The 22,909-nt window shown below is 35.0% G+C and overlaps 1 protein-coding gene across 6 annotated transcripts in view; it reads left to right on the plus strand.

Moving 5' to 3' along the window:
- The window catches only part of LOC127871938 (myoneurin-like), a 235,836-nt gene that overhangs the window by 73,823 nt on the left and 139,104 nt on the right, over positions 1 to 22,909 (plus strand). For 2 of the 6 annotated variants that reach the window (XM_052415217.1, XM_052415220.1), the window contains exons 5-6: positions 5,418 to 5,599; positions 8,908 to 13,876. The exons of 1 other annotated variant lie outside the window; for it this stretch is intronic. In XM_052415217.1, coding sequence (XP_052271177.1) covers positions 5,418 to 5,599; positions 8,908 to 9,168 — 443 coding nt within the window. In that variant the 3' untranslated portion in view covers positions 9,169 to 13,876. Of the gene's footprint in view, positions 1 to 284; positions 2,990 to 3,017; positions 3,823 to 5,417; positions 5,600 to 8,907; positions 13,877 to 22,909 lie in introns of those variants that run through there. 3 more of the 6 variants (XR_008045627.1, XM_052415223.1, XM_052415233.1) reach the window with 3 other exon arrangements.

Consider the following 22,909-nt stretch of genomic DNA (forward strand, 5'->3'; position numbering starts at 1 on the left):
AAGTGTTCTGAAGTGGTTAGAAACAAGGAATGCAAAAATAGAATATGCTCACTTATGAAACATGTTTACGTCAAGAAGTTATTTTATCTTTCATCATCGTGTAGGCAAAAACTATTGGTTCAACAGTATTTTGTGAATGGAGCTTTCAGAATGTGCACACTTATGATACATATATAATTAATGAAGTTATTCCATCTTTCAAAATAACATTATCATTATTGCCTCAACACTTGATACATGTTTAAAAAAAATCATACTCATATATACTCCTGTGTTATCTGCAGGTCCAAGTGCCCAGTATAGATTTGTTTGCCAGATCTGTGCTCGTGGATTCAAGATTCATAACGACCTGGTGCGTCATACGAGGGTCCATACTGGAGAAAGGCCATTCTCCTGCCCTGTTTGTGGCAAAAGTTTCAGCAGGGAGAGTACGCTAAAGACACACTCTATCGTGCATCTTAAAGCGTACTCTTAAAGGCACACAATTGTGCATCCTAAAGCATAGTTGGATTGGAAGGGACCTTGAGTAAGAGAATGCTTAAAAGGCAAGCAGTTGTGCATCCTAAAGCATAGTTGGATTGGTAGGGACCTTTAGTAAGAGAATGCCTTGAAGGCACGCAATTGTGCATCCTAAAGCATAGTTGGATTGGTAGGGACCTTTAGGGAGAGAATGCTTAAAAGGCAAGCAGTTGTGCATCCTAAAGCATAGTTGGATTGGTAGTGACCTTTAGGGAGAGAATGCTTAAAGGAAAGCAATTGTGCATCCTAAAGCATAGTTGGATTGGTAGGGACCTTTATCGAGAGAATGCTTAAAAGGCAAGCAATTGTGCATCCATAAAGCATAGATCAGAGAGGCTGTGACAATCATCTTCAAAATCAGCAGTTCTGAAAAGTTGTTTTACCCTCAGTAGAGATCTGTTTGAAAATGCAATTATTTGAAGTGGCAAATGGGACTTAACCAGTTTTTGAACATTTTCATTCTCATAAAAAAACCTTTACCACTCAGACCCTCATGTTTGTAATCCCTAAGAAATTCAAATAATAATTAAAGACATTTTTTTATTACAGGTTAAAAGTCTTCATTTCGAACCCTAGTTTACTGATGAGCAGCAAACAGCATTAAACCTGAACAGACTGCAGTTACTAACAGTCTGTTCTGGTTTTATGCTGGTAGAATATAACAATTTTAAATTTTCTTCTCATCGGAGAGGGTTAATATAGACTTCCTGGGATCTGTGTGTCAAAGCAATGATATAAAGAAAGGAAGGGGACTTCAGCTGCTTTTAAACACTTTTATTCTCATAGATAACCCTTTATCACTCAGAAGCAAGCTGGAAATGTCTATATGCAACCAGCATAAAACCATAACAGGCTCTTCAAGTTTATGCTGTTAGCTGCTCATCACTACCTTTGGGTTGGAAAAGCAGTCTTTAAAACTTGAATCAAGAAAGAAAGGTTGTTAATGTTATTTCATTTTCTAAGGGACTACACATAGGGAAACAATGGTTCTGTGCTGTAAAGGGCTAACAACAGAATGTCTGAAGTGCAAAATATAAAGACACATTCTGGTTGTTAAGCTTTTGTTTTTGTGCACAGTATGTTGAGTACATAGTTAACCATTTTAGACATGCACTGTTGTTTTCTGAACTTTGTGCATGGTCTGCAAAACAAACTCAGACACACCAATGTAAATGTTTGATGTTACCTGTCAGTTTCTAATCATCTTAATAAATGTAATGTATTTGTAGTTGAATTTAGGGTTAAAGTATCATAAAAATAAGTTTTATGCCCCCTTTCGAAGAAAAGGAGGCATATAGTGATCGGACTGTCCGTCCGTCTGTCTTTCCGTCACACTTTGCGTTTAGGTTTTGAAAAATGCTCATAACTTCTATGTCCCTTAAGATATAACCTTCATATTTGGTATGCATGTGTATATGGACCAGGCCTTTCCATACGCACAACAATTTTTACCCCTGTGACCTTGACCTTGAACTTAGGGTCCGCGTTTAGGTTTCGAAATCTGCGTTTAGGTTTTGAAAAATGCTCATAACTTCTATGTCCCTTGAGATATAACCTTCATATTTGGTATGCATGTGTATATGGACAAGGCCTTTCCATACGCACACAAATTTTGACCCCTATGACCTTGAACTTAGGGTCCACGTTTAGGTTACGAAATCTGCGTTTAGGTTTCAAAAAAAGCTCATAACTTCTATCAAGCTTTTATAGGGGGCATAAGTCATCCTATGGTGACAGCTCTTGTTGTTTTTGTTTTGACCTTATATCTGCAGTACTTTAACTTATCATTAAATACTGTTACAATGAATACTGTTTTAGTTCCCATACTGGAACGGAGTTAAACAAAATTAAAAACTAGCATAAATACTGGTATATTATAATTTATTTTATCACATGCTATACCCTGTTTCCCATGTAATACAATCATTACATATCTTTTTTTATAACACATGTGTAATACAACATTTTAAAGTGTTTTCATTGGCTTAGTTTTTATTTATTGACCAATCGCATTTTGTTATTTTGCTGAAATGACGTTGCAGCGTCAAATGACGTCACGAAATGTAAACCACATTCTGGATTTATCGTTATATTTGCATAAATATTTATTTAATTCGCTCATTTAAAAGCATGTGATAAAAAAGATCTGACACTCGTTATATCATACCATATTTTTTTAAACTCGTCCAGGAAATTCGTTAGAAAGCTCGCAAAAGGCTTGCTTACTAAAAAAATTCCTGAACTTATATTTATGACATGATCATGAACAAAGTTGAGTGTATGAAAAGAAAGAAAATAAAGTGCCTTAAAGTGGGTCAATAATAGACATCACAAGTATTTTAATGCCTGCCAGCTTTAAGACTGCAGCACTGTCTTGCTTTGTTTTGTGTTTTAAAATGTGCATGCAAATGATATTCATTTAGAAGTTACATTAATGCTAATAATGAAGTCCATACTGTCTCAAAGTGTAATATTTTTCTTCATGTTTGTAACTGCAGGTCCTATTCCCCTGGGGTACAGATACGCCTGCAAGTTCTGCGGTAGAGGCTTCAAGATTCACAATGACCTCGTGCGTCACACTCTGATACACACTGGAGAGAAACCTTTCACATGCGATGTGTGTGGAAAGAAATTTAACCGCAAGAGCAATCTGAAGACGCATTCTTTTGTGCACCTGAAATGGGATGTTAATTGTTCGGTCGATTACAGTGTCTAAGAGCCAGTGGTAACAATAATCTGTCTTGCATCTCGAGCTGACATTTGGGATTTAAAACTGGGTCACTGACTGTTACTGTCTTTTTTTTATACATTTTTACAATGGTAATCTTTTGCTTCACAAATCAGTCATGGTTTTTATTAGACATTTCGATACAATTCAAACTCTTAATATTTTAATATTTGGGTCTGTAAGCACAAGACTGTTTACATTTCAGTCAAATTGTCTAGTGCTTCTTGATAAGAATTAAAATATGTTAAATTCTGAGGTCATTGACAGTGACTAAAAGTAAATGTGTGCTATGATGAAATTGAATCTATATATTTGCTACCCATGAGAACATTGTTGTAGTGTTCAAAAGCTGTTGTGGTAGCATATAGCCTGTCCAAGTGTACAATTATTTTCTGATGCAACTGAAAACAAACTCACTTAGGACTTGTATATTGTATGTTGTGAATGTATTGAGTTTTGTGTACATCTTAACTGTGAAATTTTTTGCTTAACATTTGTGTTACTTACAACTGATTGTTGTGTTGTCAATATCATTGTCAGAAATATTTGTGAATAAAAGTCGTTCAAATTGCTAAGATATGCCTGTATTGTATTATTTTTATGCCCCCCTTCGAAGAAGAGGGGGTATATTGCTTTGCACATGTCGGTCGGTCTGTCGGTCCGTCCACCAGGTGGTTTTGGGATGATAACTCAAGAACGCTTGGGCTTAGGATCATGAAACTTCATAGGTACATTGATCATGACTCGCATATGACCCCTATTGATTTTGAGGTCACTAGGTCAAAGGTCAAGGTCACGGTGACCCGAAATTGTAAAATGGTTTCCGGATGATAACTTAAGAACGCTTAGGCCTAGGATCATGAAACTTGATAGGTAGATTGATCATGACTCGCAGATGACCCCTTTTGATATTGAGGTCACTAGGTCAAAGGTCAAGGTCACTGACCTGAAATGGTAAAATGGTTTCCGGATGATAACTCAAGAACACTTAGGCCTAGGATCACGAAACTTGATAGGTAGATTGATCATGACTCGCAGATGACCCCTATAGATTTTCAGGTCACTAGGTCAAAGGTCAAGGTCACAGTGACCCGAAATAGTAAAATGGTTTCTGGATGATAACTCAAGATGGCTTATTCCTAGGATCATGAAACTTCCTAGGAACATTGATCATGACTCGCAGATGATCCCTATCGATTTTTAGGTCACTAGGTCAAAGGTCAAGTTCACGGTGACCCGAAATAGTAATATGGTTTCCGAAAGATAACTGAAGAACGCTTATTCCTAGGATCATGAAACTTGATAGGTAGATTGATCATGACTCGCAGATGACCCCTATTGATTTTCAGGTCACTAGGTCAAAGGTCAAGGTCACGGTGACCCGAAATAGTAAAATGGTTTCCGGATGATAACTCAAGAACACTTATGGCTAGGAGCATGAAACTTCATAGTTACATTGATCATGACTGGCAGATGACCCCTATTGATTTTCCGGTCACTAGGTCAAAGGTCAAGGTCACAGTGACAAAAAACATATTCACACAATGGCTGTCACTACAACGGAGAGCCCATATGGGGGGCATGCATGTTTTACAAACAGCCCTTATTGTGTTTAATAAACTCACCTGGGCTCATGGTGAGCTATTGTGGCATTTCTATGTCCCACCTCGTCCGTCGTGCATCCTCAACTTTTGGCTCGTTACCTCTCCAGACACCACATTTTGCATACAATCTTTATGAGACTTGGTCAGAATATTCTTCTTGGCAATATCTATAATGATTTTTTAAATCTTGGTGAATCCAAAAACTAGGTCACCAGGTCAAATCATAGAAAAACCTTTTGACCATTTGAGAGGCTTCATTTTTTACTCAATCTTGATGGAACATGGTCAGAAACATTGTCTTGACAATATATAGGTCCAGTTTTAAACTGGACTTAGTGCCTCTAAAAACTAGTTCACTAACAATGTTGTGTACATGTTATGCATACTTTCATCATGTTTATACTTTCAGCGCATTTAATTAGTCATTTTGATAATATTTTTAGCTGTTTATATTTGCTTTGTAAACACAAATCTTTTAGCTGTTAATGTAGAAACTTTTTATTGGCTCTAGGATTTTAAAAGAATTCAAATTTTGTTTTAATTACAACAACATTTTCCTGTTTCAGATGGATCTAAATGGATGGGAACTGAGGGAAGAGTGGAAGGCCAGCTGGACGAAGGTGAACTGTTCTTTCCAAAGTATAATCTGGCCGACCTGTCTGTAGATGATGAATCAGCCACTTCCGATGTTTCTGATAACCTAGCCATGGGTGAATTTGGCCCCCTGGACATTTCTGCCAGCCTAGCCGTGAGTGTTCCTATAAAATTATCGCATTTGTTTCTAATTAATACACACAAGTTTTGTAACAGTAAACTAATATAAAGTATGAAAATTTAGACTTTTATTGTTTAGTGAGTTAATAAATGTTGGACAGAATTAGGAGCCATTTAAGATGTGCAATATAGGGAATACTATTCAAGCTGTTACCTTCATATCAGTTTAACCCATTTATGCCTAGTGGACTCTCCCATCCTTCTAAATTGGCTCAATTTATTTCCAAAATTATGGATGTCTAGTATATTTATTTCTATATTAAGAATATTTCTTACAGAAATTCTCTAAAGCAAACAGCGTAGACCCTGATGAGACGCCACATGATGCGGCGTCTTATCTGGGTCTACGCTGTTTGCCAAGGCCTTTTTTCTAGATGTTTGGCATAAATGGGTTAATAATAGTAACTGAAGTTAAGACATCCAAATCAGCCTTGGCAAGTTGTTAAGGCTTTCATGGAAAGGAAATACTTTTTTTTTGGAAGCAACACTTGTATTCTATTGATGCCATAATTTGTGCATTTTTAGCTCATCTATTTTTTGAAAAAAATTATGAGCTATTGTCATCACCTTGGCGTCGGCGTCCGGTTAAGTTTTGCGTTTAGGTCCACTTTTCTCAGAAAGTATCAATGCTATTGCATTCAAACTTGGTACACTTACTTACTATCATGAGGGGACTGAGCAGGCAAAGTTAGATAACTCTGGCGTGCATTTTGACTGAATTATGTGCCCTTTTTATACTTAGAAAATTGAAAGTTTTGGTTAAGTTTTGCGTTTAGGTCCACTTTTTTCAGAAAGTATCAATGCTATTGCATTCAAACTTGGTACACTTACTTACTATCATGAGGGGACTGGGCAGGCAAAGTTAGATAACTCTGGCGTGCATTTTGACAGAATTATGTGCCCTTTTTATACTTAGAAAATTGAAAATTTTGGTTATGTTTTGTGTTTAGGTCCACTTTATTCCTACAGTATCAAAGCTATTGCTTTCATACTTGCAACACTTATTAACTATCGTAAGGGGACTGTGCAGGCAAAGTTATGTAACTCTGACTGGCATTTGGACGGAATTATGGGCCCTTTATACTTAGAAAAATTGAAAGTTTGGTTAAGTTTTGTGTTTTGGTCCACTTTACCCCTAAAGTATCATAGATATTGCTTTCATACTTGGAACACTCGCAAACTATCATAAGGGTACAGTAAAAGGACAAGTTGCATAACTCTGGATGTCATTTTTACTGAATTATGGCCCTTTTTTGACTTAGTTACTTTGAATATATGGTTAAATTTTGTGTTTCGATCCACTTTACTTCTTAAGTATCAAGGCTATTGCTTTCAAACTTCAAATACTTTCATGCTTTCATGAGGATACTGTACCTGGCAAGTTGAATTTTACCTTGACCTTTGAATGACCTTGACTCTCAAGGTCAAATTATTAAATTTTGCTAAAATTGCCATAACTTCTTTATTTATGATTAGATTTGATTGATACTTTGACAAATCTACTCTTACCTGACATACCACAATAGACTCCACCCAAACCATCGCCCGTGCCCCCCCCTTCCCCCCCTCCCCGAATCCCCCCCCCCCTTTTTTTTTTTTTTTTTTTTTTAAAGATCATCTCACAAATGACCACCACACCCTCACACTATACCCCCCCCACCTCACCCCCCCCCCCCCCCCAATTTTTATGTCTCCCACTAAAGTAGTGGGGGACATATTTGGCATGCATGTGTATCTTATGAAGCTGCACATTTTGAGTGTTGAAATGTCAAGGTCATCCTTCAAGGTCAGAGGTCAAATATATGTGGCCAAAATCGCTCATTGTATGAATACTTTTGCAATATTGAAGATAGCAACTTGATATTTGGCATGCATGTGTATCTTATGGAGCTGCACATTTTGAGTGTTGAAATGTCAAGGTCAAGGTCATCCTTCAAGGTCAGAGGTCAAATATATGTGGCCCAAATCGCTTATTTTATGAATACTTTTGCAATATTGAAGATAGCAACTTGATATTTGGCATGCATGTGTTTCTTATGGAGCTGCACATTTTGAGTGTTGAAAGGTCAAGGTCAAGGTCATCCTTCACGGTCAGAGGTCAAATATATGTGGCCGAAATCACTTATTTTATGAATACTTTTGCAATATTGAAGATAGCAACTTGATATTTGGCATGCATGTGTATCTCATGGAGCTGCACATTTTGAGTAGTGAAAGGTCATGGTCAAGGTCATCCTTCAAGGTCAGAGGTCAAATATATGTGGCCCAAATTGCTTATTTTATGAATACTTTTGCAATATTGAAGATAGCAACTTGATATTTGGCATGCATGTGTATCTCATGGAGCTGCACATTTTGAGTGGTGAAAGGTCAAGGTCATCCTTCACAAGGTCAAGGTCATCCTTCACAAGGTCAAGGTCATATATAGGGGACATTGTGTTTCTCAAACACATCTTGTTTTTTTTTGAAACGGTTAAAAAACACAAATATTTATTTTTATTATTTTATGTTTGAAATACCGTCCAACCATCGCACCCAAGAATCTCCCCCTCCACCCCCCCCCCCACCCCAAACCCCCCCCCCCCCCCCCTGATTTTTTTTTTCCTTTTTTTCGCGTTTTTGGAAGAAAATGTAATAAATGTCCACACCCCCACACAATGCTACCCTCTTCACTCCACCCCTCCCTCCTTTGTGATTGAAAATGAGAGTCCCTTCACCTTTAAAAAGAAAATAGATGAGCGGTCTGCACCCGCAAGGCGGTGCTCTTGTTAAAAGTAAACTTTACCTCACTAGTTTGCGTTTTTAAACATTGTCATATTATACACCTACACCTATATTGATTATACACCTACCTTACTTCTATGGGATGTTATTTCATTTAAGCATCAGAACAGGTGTAATGATACACAAATACACACATTTAGTTTCCCTTGCCACTATGTTTTATGTTTTAATAAGTTATCTTTAGCAGAATGGGATTTTTTGTATTGAATTGTTCTCAATTATTAACCCTTTACCCATTAGATACGTATTTTTACGCCTGTGTAGTCCCTTAGAAAGTTAAATTTAATTGAAGACCTTTCTTATACTAGATTCAAACTTTAAAAGCTTCATTTCTAACCCTGAGATACTGATGAGCAGCAAACAGTATAAAACCTGAACAGACTGCAAGTTACTCGCAGACTGTTCAGGTTTTATGTTGGTTGCAAAGTCCATTGTCACTTCGCTTCTTTTGGAGGAAAGGTTAATTTATCAATATTTCTTGGATATTCTTGTTTTTAGATATTCCCATGTGAGTTGTGCGGAAAAATCCTCAGGCACAAGCGCTCATTGAATCGACATATGCTTTCACACTCAACGGATGGTTATCAGTACCGATTTGCCTGCCAGTATTGTGGTCTAGGCTTCAAGATACACAACGACTTTGTACGACACCTTCTCATCCATACTGGAGAAAAACCATTTGAATGCGAGGTGTGCGGGAAGAAATTTAACCGCAAGAGCAATCTTAAGTTGCATTTCCGTCAGCACCTTCCCAAATAGAACTGTGGGTTATAAAACGTTGGTACAATAACCATCTTAAATAGAGCTATGGGGTATAAAATGTCATATAGAACTATTGGATATAAAATGTGAAATAGAACTATTGGATATAAAATGTGAAATAGAACTATTGGATATACAATGTGAAATAGAACTATCTGATATAAAAGGCCAAATTGTTCTATGGGATGTAAAACATGAAATAGAACTTTTGGATATTAAACGTGAAATCGAACAATTGCATATACAACATGAAATAGAGCTATGGGATATAAAACGTGAAATAAAGCTACTGGATATAAAACGTGAAATTTTATAGCTTTTAGATATAGAACATGACATAGAGCTATGGGTTATAAAACGTGAAATAGAGCTATGGAGTATAAAACATCAAATAGAGCTATGGGATATGAAACGTGGAATTGAACTATTGGATGTAAAATAGAACTATCGGATATAAAACATGAAATAAAACTTTGTGATATAAAACGTGAAATAGAGCTTTGGGATATACAAGTGAAATAAAGCTATGGGATATAAAACATGAAATAGAGCTTTGAGGTATAAAACTTGAAAAAGAACTATGGGATATAAAATGTTGAATAGAACTATGGGATATAAATGATCAAATAGAGCTATGGGATATAAAACATCAAATATAGATATGGGATTTGAAACGTCAAATAGAACTTTTGAATATAAAACATGTAATTGAAATATGGGATATAAAATGTGAAATAGAACTATGGGATGTAAAACGTGTAATAGAGCTATGGGATGTATAAGGTCAACTAGTCAACTGGGATATAAAACATCAAATAGAACTACGAGATGTATAATCTCAAATATGACCCTGGGATATTAAACCTAAATTGGATATAAAAAGTTTAATAGGACTATGGGATATAAAAGGTGAAATAGAACTGTGGGATATACAATGTTTTTTATATAGAATTTTAGGATATAAAAGGTCAAATTAGACTGTGGGATATACAAGTTTAAATAGAACTGGGATATAAAAGGTTAAATAGAACTGTGGGATATAAAATGTTAAATAGAACTGTGGGATATAAAACATCAAATAAAACTGTGGGATATAAAAGTTGAATAGAACTGTTAGATTTTAAAGGTCAAATAGAACTATGGGATATAAACTTCAAATAGAACTATGGGATATAAAAGGTAAAATAGAATTGTAAGATATGAAAAGTTAAATAGAACTGTTGGATATAAAATGTCAAATAGAACTGTGGGACATAAAACGTTGGGTCAATAACTGTCACTAACAGCCAGTGGTAAAATTGCTGAGGTGTCTTGCATCTCAAGCAGACCTTTTGGATTTAGAACTGGGTCATAGAAACGTTATGACTTAGCATGTGGTAACATTGGAAACACGTTCTCAGGCATTTTAATACCAACTCTTAACATTTCAATATTTGGGTCAGTGTGTACAAGACTGTTAAAATTGCAAGCAAATTTTCAAGTGCATATTGACACGAATTCAATTTTGTTAAATTCTTAGGTCAGTGACTTAAGGTAATTGTGTGCTATGATGACATTGAATTGATCTTTGCTTCATGTCATGAGAACATTTATTTCAGTGTTCAAGTGCAGCTGTGGTAGCATATTGACTGTATATTGTGTACCATGATTTTGCTGGATATGAACTCTCACCAAGAAAGACTGTATTATTGTATGTTGTGTTAATTTTGTGTGCATTTAAAATCTGAAAAAGAGTATGTTGTGTATGTTTTGTTAACATGTAAAATATGAAATTTGTAGTGTAGCATTTGTATTCCTTACAATTGATTGTAATTTAAATTGTAACATAAAATTTTGAATTAAAGTAATAAGTATTGCGAATGTATGCCTGTACGGTATTGTTTTGTTATTGTGTTTTATTAATTCAAATGAGCTCATTGTGAGACATTGTTGTCTTTTGTCATTTGTTGTTTGTCGTTAACTTTTAGCACATTACCGCTCAAGAGGCCACATTTCTACAATGGGTTCAAATCTTAATAAAAAAAAACTAAATTTGTTCCCAGTGTAGAATAAAACTTTTAATTCAATCTGGATAAAACGTAGTCATATATAGTGTTCTTTGCAATATCTTGGCTGAGATTGAATCATGGTCATGTGCATCCAAAACTAGGTCACAATATTAAATATTTAAAAAAACTTGTTGCCATAAAGGTGGTCTTAAATTATTACTTAATATGAAAGAAATTTGATCAGAATGTTTATCTTGACAGTATAAAGTTTCAATTCAAACCAGGGTAACTGTGTGCATTTATCATAATGAAACCAGGTCACTTAAGATCAAATCTTAGTAAAATAATGTTACAAATCTTGAAGCCACATAAATGACTCAATATTGATGAAACTTGATTAGAAGGTTCATCATGACAAAAGGCTTAGTAAGAATCTGGGTCACAAATTAAAAGAGGATAAATCCTGAGGTGTTTGACTGTGACTTTAAGTAAATGTCTGTTGACAGGGGTCTTTGGAGTGGGCGAAAAGGGCGATTTCTTCGCCAAATTAATCTTCACTTCACACATTAATTTCATGAAGGCCAAGTGACTTCTCCTCCTTTTAATGATTTACTTTGTGCCAAACATTGACAGATTAAAATCAATTTGATGTGGAGAAATGGACACAGGAGGATTCTCAGCCATTAGTGACCCATGTACTGGTCATGCAAAGTTAAACATTCAAAAGAACAGTCTTGAGCTATTACACTTCTTGAAATTGCTAATAGATGATGCCTTGAATAATTGCCTCGTTAAATGGCCTATTAAAACAATACTAAGGAATGATCAAATGGGAAGATGTAACCTAGCACTGGCAATAAATATGGGGCTCATTTACAGGTCAGATTTGGAATCTCCGCTGTAAAATGAGATTTTAAATGAATTTTTAATTTAAAACAAATATTTGTAACAAAATATGAATTTGATTTAATGTTGAATTGCTTAAAATTAACAAGGAAGTAAAAAGATTATGAACATTACTGGCTTGTTACAATTGAAGTTTATTTGATACACCTGTTAAGGGAAAAAAGTAATTAAAAGTACAATCATATCAACAATCAATGAAACATAAGGAAAATGTTGGTTTTATACGCAAATGTACATTTCTCCCAAATATGTTACCAATTCTCCCTATTTTGGCTTTAGAGAGAAGTGACTTTTCCCTAAATTTTGAGCCTAGCTAGACCCCTGTGTTGAATTGATATTTGCTTCTTGTCACAAGAACACTCACTTTGGTGTTAAAGAGCTGTTGTGATATCATATTGACTGTATATGTGTGTATGATAGCATATTGACTGTATGTGTGTATGATATCATATTGACTGTATGTGTGTATGATAGCATATTGACTGTATGTGTGTATGATAGCATATTGACTGTATATTTGTGTATGATAGCATATTGACTGTATGTGTGTATGATAGCATATTGACTGTATGTGTGTATGATAGCATATTGACTGTATGTTTGTATGACAGCATATTGACTGTATATGTGTGTATGATTTTTATATGGCGCTTTGAAAACAAACTCACTATAAAGGACTTGTATAGTGTATGTTGTGTTAGTTTAAATATATGGAATATTTTATGCAGCATTTTTTTCCTAACAATTGTGAATAAAAGTCATATAATGCAAAGGTATCCCAGTATGGTATTGTTTTGTAACTGTCATTTATTTTCTCACCTGAGCAATGTGAGCTATTGTAGGCATCTTATGTTTGTCATCAATTTTTAGCTCCTTACCACTTAATGTTTATGGAAGTTTGACAGATTATTTGTTGACCATACCTTGAATGAATTCAAATGATAACCAAAAAAGGTCTCTAGATCAAATCTTAGAAAATGTTTGTTTCCTGTCTTGAATTATATGTATTACTCAACCTTGATTCAAAGTGGTCAGAATGTTTATCTTAACAATATCTAGGCAGAGATCAAACCTGGGTCACATGCATCTAAAACAAAGTCACCAGATTTAATCTGAAAAAAACCTTCTTTCTAGTCTTAAAGCTTCATTAATGACTCAATAAGTTGGTCAAAATGTTTTATCTTAATAATATCTAAGCTGAGGTTGAATCCATGTAACATAAATACAAAAAATTGGTCCAAGTCCGAGAAAAACGTTGTTACGCCTTAAGAGGCCTCATTTATATCGTAATATGAAAGAAATTGTATCAAAACTGGTATCTTTACAGTATCTATGTTTAGTTCTAGTCTGGGTCACATGGGTATAACAAAAGAGCCTTATGAATTACCCAATCTCGATGAAACTGTGTAAGAATATTTATCTTGATAATGAATATGTTAAGTTAGAATCTGGATCAGGTATTCAAAGAGTTTAATTCTTAGGTCATTGAATGACTTAAAGTAAATGTATGATATGATGACATAAATCTATCTTGGCTCCTTGTCATTAGAACATTCAGTTAAGTGTTCACCTGCAGCTGTGGTGGTATATTTACTGTGCATTTGTACAATGATTTTTATGTTGCAGCTGGAAAAAAAACTTCCTAAGAAAGTCTGGTATATTGTATGTGTGTTTGTTTTTAGTACATTTAAATCTGAATTTTGTCTTGTTACACTTGTATTCCTTATAACTAATAAATTGCTGTCTTGTCAATTGGATTGTCATGGATTATTCTGAATAGAAAACATTTAAATTGCAAAAGTGTGCCTGTACTGCATTGTTTTGTTGTTGTGTTTTCTATGCACACCTCACTATCTGATGTCTGTCTTTCATTGTTAATTTATAGATTTACTGCTCAAGTTTTCACGAAACTTACAATAAATCTAGAATCACATGTATAACTCAATCCTTATTTAACCTAGGATACTTTTGAATCAGGGTACCATGCATTAAAAAAGTAGGTCACTGGGTCAAATGTTGTAAAAACCCTTCTACTTGTCTTAAGACTACATGTATGACTAAATCTTATAATGACGCTTTGTCAGAATGTTTGCCTTGACAATATCTAGGCGGAGTTTGAAACTAGGCCACATGCGTCCAAAACCTATAAACATGGTCAAATCTTAGAAAAGCCTTGTAACAATTCATGAGGCCTTATTTATGACTCAATATGAAATTAGAATGTTAATTTTAGAAGTATCTAGATTAGATTAAGTCGTGGTCACATTTGTACCAAAACTAGGTCAACAGAACAAGACAATGTAACAACTCTAGAGGCTACTTAAAAGCCTATATTTTGATGACACTTTGTAACAATATTCAACATGACAATATTGTTGCTTAGTCAGAATCTGGGTCACATGCTTCCAAAAACTAGGTCACCATGTCAAACCTTCGCAAAATAACTTGACAACTGTAGAAACCACTTAAATGACTAAATATTAATGAAACTTGGTAATAATGTTCAGCTTGACAATAATTCTTTTCAGTTGGAATTTTGGTCACATGGATCAAAATACTTGGTCACTAGGTTGAATCTAAGCATACCATGTTACCTCTCTAGTAGTAGCCACGCCTTTAGGTTGTCTATTTTCCAATAAACTACTCGCCCAAATGTTGACCGCAAGGTGTGTATTTCTCTGGTTAAACCGGTAAAACAACATCTTCATATCACATTGTCTGCTACAGGTACGTGTTCAATTTAAAACTTCAAACTGTGTTTTGCCTCTATGGTTTATGCAATTGACGATGCTCCAAACTCTGACCTGCATATAGGAAATTCAGGTAAGCGTTTGCATGCAGTAACAACTATCTCTAGCTTACATGCAAAACTAGTATGGGATTGAATAAAAAAATGGTTTTCACTCAATAACTTTAGTTTGGGTCAAGGTTTTGGGTTGTTATTTTGTGTGGAGCTAGCTTATCTACAGACAGAGCTTTCAAACTCAAATAGACATTAATTGGTGAATAGTTTTAAATGTTTGTGTCTTGGCAATGTAATATTTCTTCTTTTGCTTTATGAATATTCATCAAAAAGTTTATAAACACTTAATTACATCTTGACACTTTTTCGGCTGAGTAAAATCTCGGTTATGTGTGTTCAAAATCTGGGTCACATGGTCTCTTCCTACAACATGGTTGTTGCAACTCGCTTTAACTTGGCAAGAATGTTTATTAAAACTTATCTAGGCCAGGCTGAATCAGTGTCATGTGCATCAAACCCTAGAGAAACCATAAACCTCTAAAAGCACATTTATGACTCAATCTTTAGAAATCATTGTCAGAATGTTTATCATGACATTACTTTGTGAAGTTTAGAAATCCTTGGCAAGTGCTTCAAGTTTTCATGGCATGCAAATAAACAAATTTGTTAGCAAAACTTGTAACATTGTATTCTATGTATCACATCATTTTTGCTTTTTGAAAATAAAATAAAATTACTGAAATGAACATATGAAACAACAAATAACGTCGCGTTAATACAAAAAATAAGAGCACCATACTTCGCTGGTTTGCTTTTTTCAACAATGCCTTTTGAAGTGTACACCTCAGTTTCTACTGATGGTATTTCACGCAAATGTGTAATGATACACAAATACACACATGAAGTTTTACTGGCTACTATAAGGTTAAATATCTATTTATTTAGGTATTTGAACAAATATTTAAAATGTTATGAATCACTATTCATTGAACTGAAAGGTATATGTCCTCATTGATTCGACACATGACTTTACACAAGATGAAAAAATACACACATGTGCAATAAACGACAAAAAGCATTATCACATGCGCATATATCCTTAAATACCATACAATCTCTTTGACTCATTCTGACAACAGAAGTTCAGTTGACAGGTTTGCGGAAGGAACGACAAGCATCGGCAGACAGAGCTTCGATTGAACATCTTGAGTAATCCGTCTCTACGTTGTCGTGGTTGTGGGAAGGCGTTTATTAGATCAGATTTCGCATGCGATACATCGGCCACGCAAGCAGTGCTGGAGATGAGGCAATGAGGTGTTCCATGTGAAACAACATCTAACAATGTGCAGAGATAAGAACGGATAAAAAAAATTAAGATTGTTATACCCCCACAAACGGGGGTATAAAGGAGTGAGCTTGTCTGTCTGTCAGTCTGTCTGTCTGTCGGTCGGTATTAAATTTCCGCTCTCTAATTCAAGTTGTTTTCATCCGATCTTCACCAAACTTGGTCAGATGTTGTAACTAGATGAATGTCTAGGTCAATTTGGAATATGGGTAATGTCGAGTCAAAAACTAGGTCACGGGGTCACTTAGTTCGTGTTAAACATTGACCATGGTGTCACCATTCTCTTATTCAAGTAGTTTTTATCCTAGTTTCACGAAACTTGGTCAGAAGTTGTATCTAGATGATGTCTTGGCCAAGTTCAAACATGGACCATGCCGGGTCAAAAACTAGGTCACGGGGTGCGTTTTAACAATTGAGCATGGTGTCCGCTGTATTTTTTTGAAGACAATATGCAAAACATTCTGTGTCAATGCAGCATGTGGAGGTATTCGTCACGTTTGTGACAAAGCTCTAGTATCAATTTGTTGCAAAACAAATATGATAAAATTTACCTGCATGAAAGACATCTGATCAACATATGTAAGTAGCCTAGCACACCATATCAATCTTACTAAATGATCCAACACCATATCAAACTTGACGCATACTGCTTGTTCGAATCTTTTCATAAAACTAACAAAACTTATGATAAAGCTAAGCTACCAGTTTCTAGCATGTTTTCAATGATCAGAGACGTAGAATTTAAGCTTTAATTCCATTCAATACTAGCCATAAACTTTGTCAACTGTCATCAAAATGCTTGAAATCAAAATTTTCCCATAATCGTTCTCCTCGAATTGCCAGCATGAGTCCATTTCTTTATAACAATTTTTTTTTATTCATTTTTGTATAATTTCAATCATATTGGGATATAATTATTTTAAAACAAGCAATTTTAAAACAGTCTTCAAGTTTTGTTGCAGAAAAGCAAAAAGGCTGAATGAAAATGTCTGAAAAACTGGGTCAATTAAAAATTGCACAATTCCATTATTTAAAAAAACAATGAAAATATGGGCAGCCATAAAACTCTATTTTAATCTGGAATGTAAAATAATAAAGTTTTTGTTACAGGCCATAGTATATGTTTTAAGTTTTAGTGGGTACACCTATTTTGGATTAAAACATGCACCTGCAAAATGGGGTGTATAAAATATGGTGTAACTGTCTTAAGCAAAGAAATATCACAATGAAACTGTGGAGCTAAATAAAGTACAATCAGCACTTTAGACAAATATCATTTATTATATGAAGCAATGCACCCTTTTTTAGCTTTGGTCACTCAAAATATGCAATTTTTGTGGAAAATCGAAACGGCTGAATGCAAATATCTGAAAAACAGGTCAAATTAAAACACGTGTAATTTCTTTACTTAGAGGAATATCAAAATGAAAATATGGGCAGCCGTAAAATTCAGTCTGCACTTTAAATGATAATATTGATGATATGATCAATAGTACATGTTTTCAGTTTTAGTCGCTAAACTATGAAGAGTTTGGATTGAAACAATTTTTGGCTTAACGAATGCACCTGCAAAATGGGGTAAATACAATCTGGTGTTATTTTCTTATGCAAAGGAATATCACAATGAAAATGTGGGACTATATAATATACAATTAGCACTTTTAAAAACTATAAGTTATGATATTATGCAATGCACCCTTTTTTATCTTTGTTCACGCAAAAATGCAAGGTTTTTGCGGATTTTGGGCTTAAAGCGTGCACCCACAAAATGGGGAAAATAAAATCTGTTGTAAATTTCTTATGCAAAGGAATATCACAATGAAAATATGGGACTTAATAAATTACAATAAGCACTTTAAAAAAAATAAGTTATGATATGATGCAATGCACCCTTTTTAGCTTGGTCATGCAAAATATGCAAGGTTTTTGCGGAAAATCAAAACGACTGAATGCAAATACCTGAAAAACAGGACAAATGAAAACTTGGATAATTTCATTATTTAAAGGAATATCAAAATGAAAAGAAGGGCAGCCTTAAAACTCAGTCTGCACTTTAAAATGATACCATTGATAATATGATCCATAGTACATGTTGTCAGTTTTAGTCGCTAGAACTCTGAAGAGTTTGGATAGAAACATTTCTTGGCTTAAAGCATGCACCCCCAAAATGGGGAAAATAATATCTGGTGTAAATTTCTTTTGCAAAGGAATATCACAATGAAAATATGGGACTTAATAAATTACAATTAGCACTCAAAAAAATATAAGTTATTATATGATGCAATGCACCCTTTTTTACCTTTGGTCATGCAAAATATGCAAGGTTTTTGCGGAAAATCAAAGCGACTGAATGCAAATACCTGAAAACAGGACAAGTGAAAACTTGGATAATTTCATTATTTAAAGGAATATCAAAATGAAAAGAAGGGCAGCCTTAAAACTCAGTCTGCACTTTAAAATGATACCATTGATGATATGATCCATAGTACATGTTGTCAGTTTTAGACGCTAGAACTCTGAAGAGTTTGGATAGAAACAACTTTTGGCTTAAAGCGTGCACCCCCAAAATGGGAAAAATAAAATCTGGTGTAAATTTCTTATGCAAAGGAATATCACAATGAAAATATGGGATTTAATAAATTACAGTTAGCACTTTAGAAAAATATAGGTTATGATATGATGCAATGCACCCTTTTTTAGCTTATGCCACTGGAAAAGGGCATGTTTTTATGGAAAACCAAAATGGCTGAAAGCAAGTATGTGAAAAATAGGGTAAAATTAAAACTTGCACAACTTCATTATTTAATAGAATATCACAATGAAAATATGGGCAGACATAAAACCCAATTTAAAATGATACCACATATGATGTGATCCACAGTTTATATTCGAAGTTCTAGTCGCTAAAACTATGAAGAGTTTAAATTGTAAATTTTGATTCCTTTCGCTCAATAATCTTGCTGTAGGTTCGAAGATACTTGAAAATAAAACTATTGCTAATGGCTAAATAATTGGTTGACAAAGTACACGAAACGATAATCACAACTTAAAGTCGCTTTTCTCGGAAACGACGTCAGCGCCGGAATAGTCAACATTGCGTTCCCAGCCACATATTTCATCGATAACTTGGAGCTTGAGTGTACTGACATCGTTTGATTTACTAATTTGAACCTAACGCCTGTATGTCAAAGTAATAGCGCGTTCAAATTTGCTCCTATAGGTCTCGGGTTTAAAACCCGTTCATATTTGAAGCGAAACACAACATCACTTACCAGGCGTATCCCTGTTAAACATCAGCGCTACGATTCTTGAACGAAAGGCTTTTTAACCAGGTTTTCCAAAGGAAAAAACTGGTTATTAGATTCGCTAATGCGGGCGGGGTGGCGGGCTGTTTGGCAGGCGGAACAAGCTTGTCCGCTCTCTAATTCAAATAGTGTACATCCGATCTTTACGAAACTTGGTCAGAAGGTGTATCTAGACAATATCTAGGTAAAGTTCGAATGTGGGTCATGCCGGGTCAAAAACTAGGTCACGGGGTCGAAAAACAGATTGATTTTGAAACAAGGGGGGTAATTGTGATGAACAATCAGTAGCAATGCACATTTTTAAGTTGCAGTTGTCTCCCTTTATCAGGCTTTTTTATTATTGAAAACCTGGTTTTGTGACAATTTTGTCCCTTGTCTTTATTTATACCTGCACACATAGTGTCACGTAAAAGGCTTTTCGAATAGGCCACACCTCACTACGTGCGTGCGTACTTTAGGTATATGAGGTCCTCCCGCGTCCTAGGCTGTATACTGTTAGGACACGATCTGTGGTCTAGCTCTCCTACCTTATTACTAGACTCGCATAAGATGGGGCGATGTTTGGATAAGCTGAAAATTCAAAACACGTCTATTTGTGTAGATTTTTACGCAAATACATTTTTTTACATGTGGTTTGAGCTGTAATATGAGAAAACTCCACGTTTCCGGTATGATGACCCCCGTCAAGTTCACATTCGCCGGAAGCGCTAAACGTACCTAATTGGCTTCTGTGAAAAGTGCGTAAACCAACCACTGCGCTTTCCGGAAACCACCGCTACCCTCTACGTGTGTGTATACTTAGAAGGTTATGAGGTCTTTCCACGTCATGAAAGTCCTGATATTTCTTTGTGTAAAGAACCTGCTATTGTCTCACCACTCCTACCTAATATAGACTAACTAGACTCACGAATGTTTTTACTAAAATGAATTATAGCCACAAAGCCCAGCTATTTTTTTCTTACTGAAACATATGTAATTTTATTGTTTGTTTGTGCTGTGTGGTTGCTTGCGGACGAATCGAAACACCCGGAAGAAACCGGTAGGGTTAACATCCAAACAGCAACAACATTCACATCGACCGGAAACGGTTCTTGTATCCTTTTTCATAGGTGAACAGCGGATGAACAAACCACTGCGCTTAGCGGACACACCCTCCTCCATATACATAGAAAAAAGCACTTATCGTAACAAAATACTTACTTAGAAAATGATGATTTTAAGGATCGGCAATTTCCATTATACTGACGGCGAATTATCTGATACGTAGTTATTACCCAATAGCGATCTTTATTGTTAATTCATCGGTGAACCTTGCAAATTGCTCGCATACTGTATGCCTTCAGAGAACTATGCTTGCTATTGATTTGCATTTGATTAATTTCCGATGTAAATAATGTTGATTGCAATCCAAATGGTAAAATTAGATTTGGATTGTACTCTTGATGAAATATATTTGTGGTGGACAGTTTAGGTTTAGTGCGTCCCTGCTTAATCATTAGAAATGCATTGTGTACTTTTGCAGGTAAACCACACCTAAATATTAAAATAGCATTTGTACTGTGTTGCTTTTCAATTAATAGAAAAGTATTGTTTGTGCAATTGTCTTAGGTCCATATGTAAGGCTTGTCTCAAATTAATTGCTCAAATGGAGTTTTTCTCTCGTTTGATGCACGGTTCGTTCTTATTTCATTTGATTTCCGTCCATTTTAAGCAATTTATTTTAGGTGTATGCATGTGAATTATACATAGTATTATTATCATTTTATTGGTATTCACATTTATTGTATTGGATAAGGGACATGGTAGATAACTGAAGCTGTTTTTGTCTTTAATTATGTGAAAAAATTATAAGTGAGAAACATTGCTACATACATGTAGCGTCATTATAATTCCTCTTTTTTGCTTTCAATACAGCACTCCTTCTAGATAGAAGAGTTTGTGCTGTCGCAGATTGGAAAATGGGTGAAAACTGCACACAGGTGCTTGGATAAATATTAACTTAAAATTATTTACATTGAAATTTCCTTGACACTGTAAACATACAAGGGAATGTTCCTCATTGTTGTTCATTTAACCAGTATATGTACCAATGTTTAATATGTTGCAAACAGTGTTGATGTGATTAAAATGACCTTCGATTCGGCGCACGGTGGAGCGATTTAATGAGAATGATGTAAAATATGTTACATACACAATCAATTACAGTCAATATGATTACAATTTAGAATGATTCACTACACTTTCAATCTTATTCAAATGACCTGGAATACGTTAAATCGATGTAATTTAAAATACAATATTTAAGAGACATATGAATAACGTATGTAGCCTTGTAAAACATATCAATCTTGCTCAATGATCCACTAGCATAGCAAACTGAACGCAGTCTTAATATTAACTTCTTTTCATAAAACTAATGAAATGATGCACTTTCAAACTGATTTAAATTTCCTTTAAAGTTAAGGTATGGTTCTGACAGGTTTAAAATGACCTTACTAAGAGACGTACACATACAATTGGTTCAAATTTGTGAACAATAAAGGGCATTTATAATGCAACACTTTTATAATTATAATTTTTTTAACAGTTAAAGATATACACTTTTAATATCGAATAGTGTTGTTTGGGAACAATTTCTACAAAGTAGTATTAAACAAATTCATCCATAACGCTCAGACACTTTTGTAACACATTTGTGTAGATGTTATATCCTGTTGCCGCTCTTGACCGTAGAGGTATGTGAATAAAATTTACGTTCAATTGCTTATTATCCTTTACTTAGAACAATGTGATCGAACAAAACATATTTGTTATAGTGCTTGACAACAAAGCGTGTGTTTCATAAGACGATCTCAGACCGGTCAATGGTTAAAGCAGTAATGTAGTTTAACATCAGCTCGTACTGCACAGACAACGCATGTGCAGGGCAAGTATCCCACCATAGATAACGACTGTTTGCACTCTCATCAAAATTACCACATTAAAAAATCATTTTTACTCGTAACGAGTTAAAAATGATTGTTAAGGCCCCTGGTAGCCTACTTGAACTTAGTGGAATCAGTGCACATTCTGTCATCTTATACATTATATCACTTTCTGTCCGCGTACACCTTATATCACATTCTATCAGCTTACACCTTATATAGAAAATACCGGGTTACTGTCCCTTCGTTTTGTTATATATCAGGCGAAGCTTAGAATCATATAACGGCGAGGCTTGCCGAGCCGTTATTTATTCGTGCCGAGTCTGATATATACAAAACGATGGGACAGTAACCTGTTTTTCTGTTTATCATACCACATTTCCTAAAAATCTGCAAAACAATCCATGTTTTATATTTAAAATGTACAGATCCCCGCTGATACGGCTTTTACACGTTGACATACATGTAGCAACGGCGTTCGAAAAGACGACACGAATAATCGCTTTTTTTAAACATCGTATAGAGAA

Source organism: Dreissena polymorpha, chromosome 3 (assembly GCF_020536995.1).
Source record: "Dreissena polymorpha isolate Duluth1 chromosome 3, UMN_Dpol_1.0, whole genome shotgun sequence".
Taxonomy (NCBI): Eukaryota; Metazoa; Mollusca; class Bivalvia; order Myida; family Dreissenidae; genus Dreissena; species Dreissena polymorpha.